Source organism: Volvox carteri, assembly GCF_000143455.1.
Source record: "Volvox carteri f. nagariensis unplaced genomic scaffold VOLCAscaffold_74, whole genome shotgun sequence".
NCBI classification, from domain to species: domain Eukaryota; kingdom Viridiplantae; phylum Chlorophyta; class Chlorophyceae; order Chlamydomonadales; family Volvocaceae; genus Volvox; species Volvox carteri.
Window position 1 is genome coordinate 323,655 of NW_003307617.1, and position 18,650 is coordinate 342,304.

The window sequence follows — 18,650 nt, forward strand, 5'->3', positions numbered from 1 at the left end:
ATTCAACCTCCGTGATTGCTCGTCGAGTACCCATATCTTACATACCCGCCATGCCAACTCGTAACTGCTCATAAACCTCCAAACCAGGCTCCTACACCCACTGCAATTGACTTTACAACTCACTATCATTACGTTTTTCATTCAGGCTCGTCCTCGCTCACCACTTGACAACCACCATCGATTGGACTAAAACCGCTCTGCGAACACCAACTACCACCACCAAACTTCTTCACCACTGGTACAGTTCGCCCACTACGGTCAGTTTACGTTTTCTACATCTCAGGGGGCTCTTAGCATAGCAAAGCACCTAAACTTAGCGCAAGAGTCACCTGATGAGGCCCTGGCAAGGCCGAAACGCGTCGTGACGTGCCTTGCTAAATATAGCTTCAGCGGCTTTCTTTAGGTCAGCTTGCACTCGCTTAGCAGCCCATCTAGTTCTCTTCCCGCTACAACTAGATTTCCTTTTTTCACTACCTTCCTCGCACTACACCTATAAAACTCTCAACTTAGACCAAACCCCTCCCAGCACTTATCTTTCCTTAACACTCCTTCACCTCAGCCACAACTCCACCTCTAGTTCTTTACACCTCACCTATACACAAAAACTACTTTCAAGCCCTCCACACACAACATACCTTCAATAAATTTATACTCGTCGCTTTTTATCCCCTCAGTCTAAACCTTCCAAACCTCTCTCACAAAACTTACCTATTTCTCAACCCTAGCTAATCACCCCTAAAACAGACTCTATAACACATACCTCTCTTTCCAGCTTCTCCTCTTTAGTTTTTCGATTCTTTTCGACTAATACGACCTTCTAACTCATTACTTTAACTCTAACCTTTAACTTTTACTTTTTACTTTTACCTTTAATCTACACCTCCGATTTTTCTTAAAAGTTTTTCCTGATCCTAAAAAGTTTTTTATGAATTCCTAAAAAGTTTTTTAAGTTTTCCAGAACTTCACAAGTAATTTAGTTAAAATAATTTTTCTTTTTTCTTTTTTCTTTTTACCAGAAATAAAAAAAAATTAAAGATTTTTGCACTAACGAAGGGTTGACCTAAGTACCATCTACCATCTACCAGCAGCAGCAGCAGCAGCAGCAGCAGCAAGAGCAAGGAAGTTACATTCGGGTACTGCCGTGAAGCGGTTGGTATGTAGGCCTTGTTTTGTCGCTTCGGGGTGGTGTGCCCAGTTCAACTGACGATGATTGACAGCGACACCTCGGTAAGCCTGAATGCAAATACTCGCGTTTTATCTCTTATGGAAAATGAGGACTTCAAGGCCGCGCACAACCGGCTCAAGGGCAATCCCGCCAACGGCGACTTTGACCAAGCAACAACAGTCAGCAATGAATTAGTTGGAGGCCGCGAAAACGCATCTTGGCGCCTTAAAAAGACTAGCTGCGACCGCAGGAGGACGCGCCAGCTGTTGACGGGTCCCCGGCGAAGCGACCACGTGCCGCTCACGCTTGAGGAATTCAAATGCGGCTTCGGCGCCTGCGAAGGCAGAGTGAACAAGTCCCTGAGCGGTCAGCGTTCGCACAGTGAAACGTGTTATAACGCTGTGCTTGACGTGGAGGACGCGTGGCACAACGTGCTGGAGGCCCGGACGTGCCCGGACGAGCCCGGACCGAGTGGCCAAGATCGACGCCAAGATCGACGCGGTGCTGGCCGAGTGCAAGGACGTATTCCGGGGTTTCGCTTAAGAGCTTCTTATCGCGTTCAACCACGGGCTGGGACGTAGCTCACGAGATGCAGGGAATGATGTACGCGGAGACGGAGGAGGAACACAAGGCGCTGAAAAGCAAGCCTTGAAATCCACGGCGAGCAAGAAACTCAGACAGGCAGGTCCCAGGGCGGGCCCCAGCCACGGCAGCGGCAGCTGTAGTAAAGGCACCGCACCGCCAACAGGTGGTGCGTGCTTCAAGCGCGACGAGTTGGGTCACTTCGCGAAGGAGTGCAGGGGGGCAAGAAGTGGGGTTATGCGGGACTACCGCCATGGCGGCTCGGTCGGGTCGTGGCTGAGTCGGTGATAACTTGCAGGGCAGGGATCAGGGGAGCGTGACATAGAAGCCGCAGGTGTGCGGTGTAGCCCGGGGCGAGTGTTAACCGGCTACGGGGGATACCCCTGAAACAAGGCTGGGAGGCAGCAGCCTCGTTGGTGTTGCAGGCGCGGGTGTTAACTCGCCAGATGGGCTGGGCGGGGGGAACCCACTGGACAGACCAAGGGCAGCAGCCTTGCCTTACGTGGGTGGGTGGGTGGGGCCAACACGAAGGTGTTGACTTGCAGAGGTCGGTGGGCGCTTTGAGAGGTGCATGAGGGGCGGTAGCCTCTGACGTTTTCTGTCCTCAGGCCCGGCGGTTGGGGGTTTGCATGGCGCAATGCCCTCGGGAGCTGTTCTGAGGGATTGCAGGCGGCCACCATTCTGCGTAAATCTTAAAAGTTTCGGGGTAGCGTGCGGCACACCCGGCCCTACCCTTTCATGAAGCCAATCTTTCATTGCTCGCACGCCTTTTTTCAGTTTCAGTGTAATGGAGACCATAAGCAAGTATGCGGGGCCGGATGTACGACCTCCGCCGTGCTCATATATGGTATCGCCAGCATAACGTGGGGCGAGTAACATAGCAACTGAGACGACGCCGGAAAGTGGCGGATTGTTTGCCCTGGACCACAGCCAAGGGCAGCAGGTGGACGAGTGAACAGCAGCAGCAGCAGGTGGTGGTAATGAACAGAGAGGGGCGACGAGCTGCTGCTGCTGTTGCTGCTGCTGTTGCTGCTGCTTGCTAACACGTGCGTGGTAATCCATTCAGCAGATCCGGTCCTGTATGTGGCGTGATCCATCATCGCTCCGTTATAATAATCCTTCGCTTCGCCGCCGGCGGCGGCCTGCGCGAGCGGACATCTAACGATCAAGACGCTCGTTGCAGCGCATCACGGAGTGCTAGGATGCGCTGTCAATAATGAAGGCTAGTCATTAAGAACCAACACGCCCGCAATTAATAGGCACCAACCGGTTCAAGGGCCGGTAGCTACTCTCCTCTCGATGCCTGCACCCAGGACAAATACTTATTACCTAAATAGTCAAGACCTACAATCCCATACATTAAGGTGCATTGCGATGGATTGCACAAGGACAAGGAACTAGAGTTGCGTGTGCCCGGTACGGCGGCGGTGGCGCAGCTGAGCTCTATATCTCCCACATACATACAGACGAACTCACTCGACCACACATCGACAAGCAATCCGCACGCAGGACAAGTAAAGCAAGTAAACGTCACTCGATAAAAAAATGGCGATAGATAGGTTTGCCTGGCTGGCAAGCTAGTCGCATTAGAAGGGAACTGCTGCCCCTAATAAGCTGTCCAGTAGATGACATAATCATCACCAGCAGGCAGGCACACACCGAATGTATGGATACACTCCTCGCTCTCCATGTCGTTGCTATGGACCCGTAAAGTAAGAAATCGCATGACAGTAAGAAATCGCATCGGACAGGGTCATCGGATGTTTGTTATAGCAAGCCCCGGCCTTGATGAGCGAGGCAGATGTTTCGATGTGTACGCCATGTCTTTTCTCTGTCCCACCCTACCAACTCCTAGGGGCATCAACAAGGCCAAACAGGCTGTTAATAAGGCCTGCTGTTAGGCCCTGTTTGCTTGGCCCTGCTGTCGAAAGCCCCGATAGAGTTGGTAGCATGTGTTGCGAAAACTAACCAGCCATCAACGGATAGACAGACATACAGGCAAGCAGGTCATGTAAGCTAGATTTCTCTAATAATGACCAATGGCCACAGTCGTCAACTCGGCAGACGAATAATCAATAATTTCGTGCAGGTTGGAAATCTGCTGGGAAACGCAGGGGCACTTCAAGAAGCGACAGATGGACAAACTGTACATACGTGCACGCATGTATGTATGTATGCATGTCAGTGCAACATGAGCCACAGACGGCCTTATGGTGTGACGGCCGACGTCTACGCGCGCGCCTGTACGTGTGCACAGGCCACCACCAATTAACGGCACCCGCCTGGCGGCGGCGCCGGTGGTGGCGGTCGCGCCACAACACTCACCCCGCCGTGTACACTGTTGGCAATAAATAGTAACAGCAATAATGCATGCTTTTCCGTGGTGCTTTGCCGTAACACACAGTAGGAGTACAAAGAGGCCATCTCACGACATGCAAGCATCGGCACAAGGAAATTTCTAGACCTGTGAAGAAATGAAGAGTCTCCACTTAATGAAGAAAAAAATTACGGTTTTGGATAAATATGACATCTTACGCATGAATACATACATGCATGCAGGGGCACAGACACATAATAATAGTAATAAACTCCGTGCCGCCGATGCACATGCATGCATCCAGTAAGCAACAATGAAGGACCTTCATCATCATCATCATGTACAGCAACCGATCACGGAGAACCTCGTAAACGATAATCCATGCAACGATGAAGCGGGGCGAGGCAGCAGCAGCAGCAGCTAATCGCACCGGCGGCCCATCCCGATGTACCTGACGATGATACACGTACATGCACGCGCCAGCTCAACAAACAAATGAGGAATAATGAATAGGGATCTGTAAGGAGCGATGTTCCCCCTGCTAGGATGGATGGCGCCAAGGACTACGTTCCTCCAGCCGCGGGAACGCCAACAATACACAGATGCCAAGAACACAGGTGGTTAGTGATGGTGCTCAGCTTTGCTTTGGCGATGAGAGCAAGCTTGCGGCCATCATCAGCGAGTGATGACCGTGCACATACATACACACAGGGTTGTGGTCACAGCGGCGTGCATGCGCATGTTTGTTGCTTGCACACGCGCACACACACACACACATATGGATGGCCATGATGATGATTTTCTGCACTTGAAAACACACATGGATGGCGTTGCTTCCGGGCCACATTATGAAGGAAGCAACCATGCGGTGCGACGACTGTGATGACGTACAAGCTGGCTTGAATGCACCTGATGGTGTGCACCGATGACCGACGATTGATTGGCGCAAATGCGCTACTGCCAGCAGAAGCATAACAGTATGGCTGGCCTCCTCGTAGCTCCTATGCATACAGCAGCCTCCTGCAAGCCATGCATGGATAGGGTTATATGTATGTGAGCGCTGCTGAGGGAGCAGTAGTACCGCAGCAGTAGCAATGTCGCTGGGGGGAACAGATTAGAGATGCACAGCAGAGCACGTACATACACTGTTACTGACTGACACTATTGCAAATGCGTATGCATTCTTTATTGTTGGGGGTAGCATTGGGGACGTCCGCCGCTCTGCAGCCATCAGACGCCGGTCAGGACCTGCAACTAGGGAAAGAAGGGCCAAGAGCAACCTTTTGTCAACAGCATACCTGAAGAAGATGCTTTAGCTCTAGGAGAACATTTGGGTGAACCAACTTTTTAAGCTCTTCATCGTTGCGGGTGATTGGGGTTCTTGCACTCTCCGTTTATGCCTCTGTTCTGGCGGGGGCAATACTTTGTGGCGGTGTTCCGGCGTATGCGGTCTTTTGTTGTGCGATGACGTCGGCTCCGTGTGCCTGGCGTCGCCTGGGTGACGAGTTCTGCTGGGCGACGGCGGAGGTGCCGGTTCCCACGATGACGTCCTCGATGGTGTCATGGACGGTTCTCTAGATGGCCCTCTCGAGGATGCTGGTGAGCCTGGCGCAGATACTGCTCTTCTAGACATTGATCGTGATGACATCCTCGACACCGATGACATCCTTGACGCTGATGCCCTTGTCATTGTCGTTCTCGCGCTTGCAATGCCCCCCGGTCTCCACGGCGGCTGCTGGAGCGTCCCCGGGTGAGACGATCGCGACCGAACACTTCGCAGTGATGCCCTACCATTATGTATGGATGTCATGGACGCCGCATTCCTAGAGTGCTGCTGTTTCATTACTGCTGATGAGGCCGATGGGGCGGGTATTGAAGTCATAGAGGAGACCCTCCTTGGCCGTAACTTCTGTGTGTTGTGTGTGTTGTGTGTACTGTTGTACGCTTTTAACGCTGACCTTGACGGCGACCTTTGAAGCGATTGTGCGGGCGATAGCGGCGGCACCGACGGTTCGGGCTTTGAGTGACTCGCTCCTGCTTTTGTTGATGCAGGCCGTGATGGTGACACAGCGGTCGACCGAGAGCCTTTCAATGCCGGGCCTCTTGGTGGAGGGCCCCCTCTCCAAGATGCAGCTCTCGACGGTGCCGATCCGCCTTCGGACGCTCTGTGACCGGCAGGTGTCGGAATGTTTGACTCCAAGTACCTGGAAGGCACATCTTTCCACTGCGTTGTCAACGATGACATGGATGACACTCTCCGCGGTCGTGGCTTTGGCTGTGATGCTTTCGAAGGTGGCATGACCTCGGGTATCGCCGTCATGGACGATACCCTCTTTGGCCGTGGCTTGATTGACGGCTTACTGGACAGACGTTCATCTTTCGACGTTGCGCCTTTCGATGTTGAACCTTTGGTTGGCACTGCTGGCCGTGATGGTGATATTATATCCGATCGTGCACTTTTTGCTAGTGCGCTTTTGAGCGCGGGAGCTCTCGGCGGGGGACCTCCTCTTGATGGTGTTGGTGATGGTGATGGTGATGGTGATGCATTTCTTGACGGTTTATTATCTCTAGCTGATCTGCTGGTTGATCTGCTGGTTGCTGATGCCGGATTGCTCCACTCCAAGTACCTGGATGGTACATCCTTCCACCTTGATGACGATGTTGACATGGATGGTCCCCCGCTTGCCGTTGGTCGTGCTTTTGGTGATTGTGCCGGTATCGGCATCGCTGCCATGGACGGTACCCCCTTTGCCCGTGGCTTACTTGATAATGGCGGCAATGGTTTGGATGCTGATGATGATATTCCAGATGACGACTGCCGATGGGATACCGGTGCACTTGTTCGAGATGACTGAAGTGATCGTTGTGGTTCTTTCAATGGTGGACCTCGCTGCGGCGGATGGTCCGATAGTGAGCTTCCAGATGACCTTGCTGACTTCAACTGGGTGTTTGAGTGTGAGTCTTTTGATGGAAGGTCCTTCCAACGCACCGTAGGTATAGAGGACATGGATGACACTCTCCTTCGTGGCCTCAGCCGCAATGGTGACGGCCTCGGTGGCATGGCGGTTATCGCCGTCATGGACGATACCCTCTTTGGCCGTGGCTTGATTGACGGTAATGGTGATTGCCTAGATGATGACGACTGCCTAGATGGCGATACACGTGTCTCTTTCCACGATGGGTTCCCCCCCATCGATGGACGGTTCGATCCTGATCCTCCTCTGGACGATCTCGCGGCATCTAATTCGAAGTTCGATGATCGAACTGGTGCTATACCTGTCGAAGATGATATCCTCCTTGGCCGTGATGTGGGCGAAGATGGGCCCGGTCGCATGATAACATCTCTTGGTGATAATGCATTTTTCAAACCTGACGTTTTCAAGGGTGTGGTGGTCGCTGCATTTGCCATTTCCCCCATTGATGCACCTTTCGATGAACAAGCTTTTCCTGCCGGCAGCCTGTCTGACTCTGCCCTAGGCCCATAGCTCCCATCTGCTGTTGGTGCCCCATATGGAGAGGACCCCCCTGACGGCCCCTGCCGTGATGTTGACGTTCTTAGTAAGGATGACGGTTCAGGGTGCGGTCTGAGTGCCAAGGGTGGGAGATATGATCGTGATCGGTCTGTGCCTCTGTACTCACATGCTGGGTCTCCACCGCGTGCTGGTGTTGCTGCTGCTGCTGCTGCTGCATATCCAGCGTCTCCTTCTCCATGTTGGTGCCTGGCACGGTCCATTGACGAGACGGAGCCCTCCAGAACCATATCGGGATCCATCGTCAACGCAAACTCGTCGTTCGTCTTGTCAGCAGCCGCCGCCGCCGCCGCCGCCGCCGTGATGAGACGCTTGTCCTTGGGGCTCGCAGCGGCGCCCTGCCGGCGGGAAATAGATGCAACATCTGTAATGTCATGTGGCTGTGAGGAGGGGCGGGGGCTGTGGGGTGCGGTGGATATGAGGCTGTATGGTAAGGTGGTGGCACTGGGGCTGCGGGAGAGTGAGTTGGGCCAGGGGCGGGGGCTGTGGGGTGCTGTTGTGGGATTGCGGCTGTGCCAGGATCCATCGAGCCTTGTCGGTGGCTCAGGCGGTGCAGCGGGATCATAAATTTTGGAGGCAATGGTTCGGTAGGGGCTGTCAGGGGCGCTAGGTGGGGAAGAATGGTTGCGACTCTTATGATGTGAGCTGCGGTTGGGATATGATAAGCTGCTGCGGTCGTCGTCGTCAACCCCCGATGAGGCGAGGTTGCGAGGAATGGTTGCTGCAGAGGGACTGTAGCCCATGCGCCCTTTGGTGTGGATGCGGCGCATGGTCGGCGGACCACCGAGTCCACCCGGTCCTCCTCCGCCCCCTGAAAATTCGGCGATTGGATTGTACATGATGAAGCCGTCGCCACCGTTGCGTAGCATGGGCGGAGCCAGCACGGGCGCGTTATTTGCCGTTCCGACCATCTTATACACGTGCATCGCTGCAAAGGTATTTCTCTTCATCTCTCGATACCATCCTCTGAAGTTGTTCCATACCTCAGGTTCAGCGTTGGGCTCGTCCGGCTGCGTTCTTCTGGCCAGGTATTTGGCCACCTGAATGCACATGTAAGTGAAGCACAGGGGCACACATATGCTTGATCGCGAACCAGTCGACGATATAGCTTAATCAAATTTTTAAAGCAGCGACGGAGAATTTAGTGGACGACTCCATATTGTATATCAGAGGGGTCCCAGCCCCGCAACCCGAAGCATGTGGAAAACACAGCAGCCGCGGGCTGTTGTTGTTCCGCTCCTGGCATGGCAGGAGAGTGTGCGGCCGACGTGGGCCGCCACAATAGGCCAAAAGCAAGGTACGAAACAAAACATCATTCCTTGCTACAACTTGCCGCCCACCTTCTTCTTCTTCCTGATGTATAAGGCCGCTATAATCAACAAGCTTATGAAACAGATGCCACCACAGATGATGGCCGTGAGGATGCCGTACGCAGTTGCCGTATTGGAGTGGAGGCAGTAAACTCCTTTGCAGCGGCCGCCTGCCCGCTGTTCGGCGTATAAAGTGCCGAATGCGGGTGGCGGAGGACGGGGCGCAAATCGGCTTGGAGGACGAGGAGACCCTGACGATGGTGAAGATGATGATGTTGATGATGATGGCGACGACGACGATTTGATGATGATGACGATGATGATGATGATGATGATGATGATGATGATGATAAACGATGATAAACGATGATGAGCGGGGCAGCAGCAGCAGCAGCAAAACGTGTGAGAAGAGGCCTTTTCAGCGGACAGCAACTACAGCAGTCCGCCGTGTGCAGGGATGCATGCCGTCCACACGCTCGTCTTGGAAACCACTTCACCCTTACTAGGCAACTTGCTAGCCACGCGATATGCGTTCAACTTTACACCCAACGCCCACTCACAGGAGATTACGGTGCCAGGGCTCGATCCAGGTGCTTCTGTTGGGGATATGAAGCATGAGACATACAGCGGCAGCAAAAAATGTCGCAGCAACAGCGGCACAAGGAGTACCATAATTTTGCTTGCTCGCTGAAACCCGACAATCATGAAGCAACTCAAACAGCAACATACAATAGCAGCAGGGGCAGGGGCAGGGCTGGAATATTCTTTATCGAGGCGCGTATATATACACACACACACGCACAGAGCACGGGGGTTAGCATGCGAGCAGCCCCGTTTTCCGTCCAGGGCGGGGTGCGGGCCCAATCAAAGTACAGGAGGCAGGGCGATGATCCTCGCACGCAACGGACGAGGCACATAGGTTTCACGGGTCGGCTGGTGCAACAGAATCATCAGATTTGTGCTGGGTCGTTATGCACCGGCACTGTGCGCACATGCGCGCGTGCGTGCTTTTAGCTGGCAAACGAGTGCTAGGTCGCCGAGTGCGCTACTGAGTGCACAAGCTGAGCTTTGTTTAACAACGCAATGCGCATTACGATAGCGGGCATGCATGGCAGTGCGCAACCCCGGCGAGGGGAGACACTTTTTAAACCTGTGCCTATTATTTCGGAAACATGAGTTGTGTTTGTTTGGACACAGGATGAGGAGGCAGGCAAAGCGCCCGGCAGGCAATGTGCACGTGCCGCGGGTAACCCGAAACCCAAATGCTAATGTTTGTCTTGATCACCACCTATCGGAGGAGCACCTAGTTGGCTACGGTGCCGCGTCCTCCGGCCCTCTCAGTCATGCATCTAAAAACGAAGCAAGAACGCGATGGGTCGCACCTCCCGGCGGTACGGCGCTAGTCGGGGGCGGCGGTACGGCGGTAGCCGGCGACGGCGGTACGGCCACAAGTGGTGGTGGTGGTGGTGAAGGCCTCGTCGACGGCGGTGAAAGCGATGGCGACGGCGGTGGTGAGGCCAGCGCAAGTGGTGGGGGCGGCGGCTTCGAAGATGGCGGCGACCCCGCCGGCGGCGGGGCGTAACTGACAACTGTTACCAGCAAAAGTAGGTTGAACGGTTGGGGCAGGGGTTGGTTCAGTGGGTTGGAAGGCACGCCACGGCACGGCACGGAAATCCCCGATCAGTCAAACATGTCTCTGGGCAGGACACAACACAAAGCAAACGCGGGCAGACTAGATTGTTTGCGGTGAGGTGGCTACGGCTACGGCGGAGGGGTGGTGCGGGAGGGGCGCTGGAAGAGCTACGTTAACGCGCAGTCGCGTCACGTGGTCCTCATGCACGTGACGCCATGTGCGCCGTACACAGCAGCATTGGCAATCAGGCACTGCGGGTCCAACCGATTTAGCAATTGCGCAATGAGCTCCTACGTGGTCAAACTGGCTCCGTGGTAAGAGGACCATTAAAGCAATTCAAGAAATGTCACACTTTTGATTCATTAATTCGGGCGACCGACGAGTAAAGGTAAGGGAGCCGTGGGCCGGCCGCTGCCCCGGCTGTCAGGTTATCAGACATTTAGCAGCTGTCACAACTATCGGCCACAGCCCCGGAATGCCCCTGAATCCCATAGCCCCGGAAATGCTCTAAATAAGCTCCCCACTCCCTTACGACACGTAACGCCTAGGCTGGAAAAGACGCTTGCGACATGTTTTTATTGCGACATTTATTGTGTGTGTGTGTGTTTGTATGTGTTAAGGTTACAAGTATATAACCGGGCCTGACACTGGCCAGGGGCTGCTGCCCAGCCCCGACGGAAAGACCGCCTAAGCTCTCTCCCGCGGACGGGAGAGGGGCGCTAGAGGGGGGCCTCTGCCCCCTCCTAAGCAACCGAGAGCCGCAGGTCCGCTAGCTCCGCTCTCCTCCCCCCCCCCCGGAGTTGGGAGGCGTCGCACACGCGCACGCTCTCTCACGAGTCAAGGCTCCGTCACGCGAGCTCGCGCGCGCGTGTGTGTGTGTGTGTGCGTATCGGCGTGTGTGTGTTTGTGTATGTATGTGTGTGTGTGTGTGTTGGTGCATGTGTATGACTCGCTGTGTATCAGCGCCACCGACACACAGGCGCCAACGAGCAATACATTACTAGATTCCAAAAAACATCTGAAGGGACACCTTGGAGGGCTCCCGGGTTACCTTGACAATAGAACTGGAGATTCATAAGCCAACTGTTGGGAGAGGCGCGGTCGTACATGGGCGGGTATGCACCGGCGGAGAAACCGGTGATTAACGAGTCAGTCGGACAGGTGAACCACTCCTGCGCTCCGCCCTTGGTCGCGGAGGCGCCGACGCCGAAAACGCTGTAAATGGCAGAGTCCACCGGACCAACCTCGATAGCGGCAATTTGGAACCCTGTGGCAACATGAGGAGAGCAAGCCACGATAAATGCAAAGCGGCCCAGAAGCCTCCCACCCTGTAACATTACATTACATTACATTACATTACATTACATTACATTACATTACATTACATTACATTACATTACATTACATTACATTACATTACATTACATTACATTACATTACATTACATTACATTACATTACATTACATTACATTACATTACATTACATTACATTACATTACATTACATTACATTACATTACATTACATTACATTACATTACATTACATTACATTACATTACATTGCATTACATTACATTGCATTACATTACATTACATTGCATTACATTACATTACATTGCATTGCATTACATTACATTACATTGCATTACATTACATTACATTACATTGCATTACATTACATTACATTGCATTACATTACATTACATTACATTACTTTACATTACAAATGCAAAGTTGTACAAACCCTGGAGAGCAAGGTCAGTAAAGGGGAGCCCTGGGACCTGAGCCGGGGGACATACGTATGTGGTCCCACCACCGCAACTCTATGTCGTTCCCTTTGATCGTTAGTCTCCTCTATCACTTGCTTTGTCTGAAGTGCGAAGTAGGATGCGGCGTATGGGCAGTTTGGCAGCCCTTGAGACCTGGGCCCGTATTGGGCGGTTTGCAGGTACGGGGTACGCACCCCCACGAGCATGTAACACACACACATACATACACACAGAAGGCAGGCGGCTGGCAGAGGTTAAGGCCTGACTTCTGCTCCCGGCCGACCCGGGTTCAAATCTGCCAGTCAGCTCCTCGGGTGTTCGAGGAGTATTGAAACGGGAGGTGGCCCCCCATCACACGTACGATATAGGTCGTGATATTATCAACTTGCGCGCTGACCAGAATCTAAGTTGATGCGCCATTGATCCGCTAGATTTGGTTGGATGCTGGTGGTGAGTTGCCGAACCCAACGTATACATTCTGAAATCGGATGGGGTGACGGATTAGGGTGCCCCTCTAGCAGGGGAGAGCAGGGACTGCCCCGGGAAAGGGGGCCGCTGGCGAAGTTAACCACCCTGTAACAACATACATACACACACATATACACGCACGGGCCCCTCCACACGGGGCCCCATTTCGGCGATCTTTCTCTTGGGACGTTGGGCATCCGCCCCCGGGCATTTCTGTTAGGTCCAGTAGCTGAAATCGGCGAGCGTCAGGGCTGGTTGGATGATGATGTAAAGTGCAGCACACACACACACACACACACACACACACACACACACACACACACACACACACACACACACACACACACACACACACACACACACACACACACACACACACACACACACACACACACACACACAGCCACGCACACACACACACACACACAGGCACGCACCTTTGGGCTGCCATGCGGCGCCATCCATGGGGGCAAAGGAGGAAGTGGCAGGCTGCGCATCCGCCGTGAAACTCCTCCCCCCGCTGCACTGCATGGTGAGGGTGCCAACCCAGCCGCTCCAGGCCAAGCTTGACTTGACGGAGAACTTGACTGCATACTCGCCCGGGGGACACAGCCACACACCGGACGCGGCTGCCATGCCGTCGTAAATGGCCACATCTGAGCTGTTGTACGTGCCGTACGGTTTGCTCCAAACTCCAACTGCAAGGCGTGATGTACGGCAGCAGCAAGGTGGGTTCGTGCTCAAAAGCGCAGGGAAGAGCAAAAGTTGTGTGTATTTGGTAGCGGGGTCTGCACGAGAATCATCATCATCATCATAGAGCCCCGGAGTGCCCCCCCGCGGCTAGTAGTACTACAAAACTGATAGCGACTTCCTAGCGACGACGTGGAGCGGACTGAAGTTTTGACCAGCAGGGGCCTGGTGTGGTTTTCCGTGAAATGGGAGAGGAATCTGCAAGGTATGGTGGCATGGTGCCGGCTGGTGATGTGTCGCTGTGAGCGACGGTGCTGCTGTGGTTAATTCGTGTTTTGTGTAGAGCTACATATTTGGGGGTACTGTAGGTCCTAAGGCGGTTGGTCTGTAGGCCTTGTTTATTCGATTCGGGGCGGTGTGGCCGCACCCGGGCTTACCCTTATGTGAAGCCAATATTTAATTGCTTGCAGGTCTTTTCCCACAACGCTCCTAAGTCCCATGGCCAGCCTTAGCCCTTTTAAAAAACGCGCGCGCGCGTCAGGCTCAAAAAAACTTTTAAAGTTTCTTTAGAAAAAGTTGATGTGCACACGCTTTCTAAGCGTCGGGTGGCTGGCGGACATTGTAATGCGGACCATAATCCCTTTGCTAGGGCCTCGGTGCTGTTGCTTCCGGCCCCTGTAATGTTGGCCTAGCGTAGCACACGTTATATAGCCCCCTCAGAAATCGGTTGTCCAACAAGAACTAACCAACTGTCCCCCAAGCTACCTATAAACTTAGGGAGTTGAATAATAAGGCCCGAAACTGCCGAGGGTCACTTGTACGGATTCGGCACACCTGGGCAGTTGATAATGAGTTCTAGTCCGTCAGCCAGCCCTGTTCGGTAATCAAGGCCATTGTCGTACATCATCTGCGTTATAGACAACTGGATCTGGAACTGGTTGGCTAGGTCGTAGAAGGAGTCGGTCGCCGCCGCCGTGTACGACAGAGAACGGGAGTTGCCGCAGTCGAAGTCCGGAAATGCCGGTAGGGGGGGTGGGAACCCTGCAGCGACATTTTTTATTTATAACAAGAGTCAAAAACACGGAACACGGAAAATATGACCGGCGGTATGGCCATATGCGGTATGAGGTAAACATCGTCCCGGGGTCATGCATGCATTGCGTGCGTTCATCAAAACAGGAAATGAGTCTCTGCTCTTAAGGACGAGAAAGAGGTGCAACACGAAATGGAGGGGCATGAGGGCATATGAGGGCCGAGCATCAGTGTGCCGACTGGCCGAAGTGGCGGAAATTCAAACGGATAATAACTGTGCTGAGAAAAACACTCCCCTAGTACAGCTCCCTTGGAGTGAGAAGGGGATACAAGCATACAGGCATTAAGGTGCTGCTCGCCCATTACCGGGATCCTCGGATCTTCTTTAAATGCACACGGGTGTGGGAAGCTAACGACGGAAAGATCAAGATCAACCACCACAGCAGCCAGCCTGCTGGTCACTCCTGTACAACTACAGGCTAGAGCTAGGTGCCCCAACGCACGGGGGGGTCTGCATCTCGTGTCAGTGCTAGTCAAGGGGCATTTTAGCGCCTGCCCCTGTACTTATATTACATTAAGGGATTTTACAAGGATCTCGGAAAAGTAGCTTTACCTCGTCTTGGGGGTGGGGGCGACGGTGGGGGCGGTGGTGGCTGGGTGGAGGCCTTTGGTGGTGGTGGCGGCGGCGGAGGGAACGTCAGCCCTGTGGGGTGTACATACATGCATACATACATACATGCATACATTGCGTCGGTGTCGTCGTCGGGGAACACCTCCTTCAGCTGCCCAAAGAGGCTCACCAGGACCGCCCTTTACCGACCCCAACACATCTCGTTATTTTTCTAAGCGGCACTATACTCGATGATACCGTAAAAGAAGCCGGCAGCAGAGTCGGAGCTTCAACGTAACAACTAAACACCGTTAGTTGTTGCAGCTAACAACTGTGCAACGGTTCCATAAACTCATGGTTTACGGGACTTCCTAGCACACATAATGCGAATGCGATTGTTACAGTGGACCCCGAACGGGTTAGTATAATGCGACCAGAATCGGTCAACCTGAGCGAATGCATTGAAGCTAAACTTGTCGAGTAACACACTTCTTCTGTTAGCGGTTGCTGATTCCTCGTTTATTCAATTTTGTCACCTAAACTTCTCCCTGTCGTGCGCACCTGTACAAAGGAACTGAAGGTTACAAATCCAGCTACTTCTCCGGGGCGCTTGCCACATCAGCGGATAAGCCCCAGCTGAAAAACCCGCAATCAACATTCCCTGTGGACATTCAAACACCTCGGTGTTTCCTTCCTTGTAGAGTCCCACGCCCAGGACGCTTTCTATGGAAATCGTAGCCGTCGTAAGGTAGATCACCTTCAAACCTGCAGAAAACAACAATAAGGACCAAAGAACAACAATAAGGACCAGGACGCAGGTGTGCATGTATGCATGCATATGCGTTCCTGAAACCTGAGCGACAATCGATATGCACCGACAGCGTAAGAGTGTCCTGCAGGGGGAAATGCCAACGTATGCCGCGGCACGATGCAAGCCGGAGCCAGGCAGAGCAAGACAGAGCTCCCGGAGGAAGTCCTCCGGGAGTCATGAGGTGTCGGATAATAATGGAACTTGATGATGGTGCGAGGGGGTGAAAGTATGTGAGGGGGTTAAAGTTGGCAAAGCAATAAATAGAATGGGACAGCACGTAACATGGACACGCTTCGGCAGTGAAATGCGTCTGTAAGCGTAAGTCCTCAAACCCATGCGCGTTGGCCTTTGGGCAGCAGATGACGCGCCATGCTCATTACCGTTCAAAGCAAGCACACGGGTCATCGAACACAGGGCAGAATGCGCCAGCAGCAGCCAGCAAACCAAACGCTACATTTTTATTTTCTACCTCGCTCATTTCTGGCCAACTGGCTCGCTCGCCAATATTCAGCACGGAAACATCGGATCGGAGTTACCGTACCGCTAGGTTGTGACGTCTCGCCGTCGATGGTGGCGTTTGTGTTGGCTGGCTGCGCATTGAAGGAGAAGTTCCTGCCACCGCTGCACCTAATACCGAGCGTGCCTGTCCAGCTGTACCACTCCCGATTGGCGGAGATGAAGAAAGATACGACGTACTCATTGGGCGGACATTTGACCACGGTTGGCGCCGAGGCCATGCCACTCCACAAATTAACTGACATATCCGGAATGCCAAACGGCGGGCTCCAAGCACTGCTTCTCTCTGCATATGGACAGGTAGAAAAAAGTAACGACAAATATAAAACGCAAAAAGCTCGGGGGAAACGTACGGCGCCGCGGTGGCGACAGCGCGGTAGCCAGGCACACGCATGCCTTGCCTGGAACGAGCGGGGCAGGATGCTTACCTGGACAGGTAACTACCAGCCTCTGCCCTTCCCTGATTTTTGCCGTATAGTTGTCCAGGCGGTTGTCAAGCTGGATTTGTGAAACAGAGGCGTTGAACTTCATTGAAACATAGTACAGGGAGTCCTCGCGTACTGCAGTGTACGTCACAGCCGGTGACGTACTGCAGTTGTACTGCGGATAGTCGGGAGGATCTGAAAACAGCAGAAAACAGAAAGGTGTTAACGTAAAATCCCAAACAGGAAAGACACCTGGAGCAAAGTCGCCAAACAGCAGGTAAGCGCTTGATTGTTAAATAAGTTCAGGACGAACGTGAATAGATGTGCATGGTGGGACGGTGGGACGGCCAACGCGACCACCACGAACAGATAGATGTATACGGTTTGGTGCACGTGCGCGCGTATTGAGGGAGGGGAATGCATACACACATGTACGCCCAGATACACACATGGCGAGCGAAACGATGTGCCGTTCACGGGAGTATAGCAAAGGTTTGGGAGACATTTAGTGCACAGAAGCCAAGCGCAAGTACGACACGCGGGATGTAGGACTGATGTGGTGCATCCCAGCTGCGAGCGGCTCGCTGCTTATACCATTCGCACGATGGGGACAGCTGCCCCGACGGAGCAACGCAGCAGCAGGGAATGGACTGCTCAGCGAGGGCGGGAAGAGAGAGTCCAACATACATGTTTGCCACAGCAACGGCACAGACTTATAATACAGACACACACACACATTCACACACTCTCAGCAAGCAAGGCGCAGGGGCAGGGGCGACCTTGCAAACTTCAGATCTCTTTCCAAACCGGGATATGAAGCACGGCTTTCGTCGATACCCCTGATTGCGATACTAATACCTCGCGTATCCCTCTCCATTTTGTGAGCTTAAATCGACCACTGTGTACTGTCAAGGACTTCACGAGCATTGTGTCCTATGGGCACCCACCAATTCCCTGATCTACGCATCAACGGCCAAATGACGTACCAGTCAGTGATCCTTACCTTGCGCAAGCACGGAATTCAGTTGCGGCAAGAAGCACAGAATGACGACAGTGAAGGCTGTGGTTGCCAGCATTCTTGCACTGAAAAATGGCATAGGTACTTGGGCAAAGGAATCCGCGGCTGTCCTGTCAGGTTAGGCCAAAAATAATGAGTTTCTTCCAGACGCCGAGGAGACATTATCTATTCTCACTGAGCCGCCGCAGACAGCATGTTTTACTCGCTTTGACCGCGCTACCTAGATGCGCATTACCTTCCTTTGGGGAAAGCGGGAAAGTAGGTATGCAGCAATCCATAACAGTATTTACCGCTTGCAAATAAAACTTGGAAAAAATTGCGCCGGCTTGATGCGGCCTAATGACTCTATGCTCTACCCGGCATATCGCGCCATGGTCGAGAAAGTCAAAGGACGGAAATTTCAGGTAGGACTGGCACTCACTTGTGCCTGTGTTGAGCTTGCTTAAAAGAGGTGCATTAGAAGAGGTAGAGGCCACTCGAAGCTCCTTCTCGACATGACATGTGCGGATCAAAAGCTGCCGTTTCCTTGCGCTTGTACTGCTGTTGAAGTAAAGTGTGCAAAAAACCCTACCAGCATATGTGGGCTTCGTTGCCGTTCGAGCAGCAAAGTGACGAGTGAACCTTCGCGGCAGCGCTCGTTCTGACACTCGCTGGAGGTGGCAGCTGCATTAATAAAATATACACGCACTATGCCTCACTCAAGCAACCTCCTAACAAAAAAATTTGCATTCAAGCTGTCTACAACTGCCGTACTCTTTATACGTTGACTGCAC

General features: G+C 53.1%; 2 protein-coding genes across 2 annotated transcripts; one reads left to right on the forward strand and one right to left on the reverse strand.

Annotated features, from left to right (window-relative positions):
- Positions 1 to 1,263: 1,263 nt before the first annotated feature.
- VOLCADRAFT_98610 (uncharacterized protein) lies at positions 1,264 to 4,102 on the forward strand (the record flags this gene model as incomplete). The annotated part of the gene is made up of 2 exons (XM_002957453.1): positions 1,264 to 1,531; positions 4,005 to 4,102. 2 exons carry the CDS (start codon positions 1,264 to 1,266, stop codon positions 4,100 to 4,102), a joined length of 366 nt encoding a protein of 121 aa, XP_002957499.1.
- Positions 4,103 to 5,689: 1,587 nt separating this feature from the next.
- VOLCADRAFT_98611 (uncharacterized protein) lies at positions 5,690 to 17,956 on the reverse strand (the record flags this gene model as incomplete). Its single annotated transcript, XM_002957495.1, has 16 exons — positions 5,690 to 5,851; positions 6,023 to 6,098; positions 6,828 to 7,005; positions 7,704 to 7,974; positions 8,578 to 8,634; positions 8,935 to 9,155; positions 9,465 to 9,500; positions 10,287 to 10,493; positions 11,661 to 11,804; positions 13,213 to 13,473; positions 14,300 to 14,506; positions 15,111 to 15,200; positions 15,669 to 15,872; positions 16,460 to 16,720; positions 16,863 to 17,054; positions 17,863 to 17,956. 16 exons carry the CDS (start codon positions 17,954 to 17,956, stop codon positions 5,690 to 5,692), a joined length of 2,661 nt encoding a protein of 886 aa, XP_002957541.1.
- Positions 17,957 to 18,650: the final 694 nt, after the last annotated feature.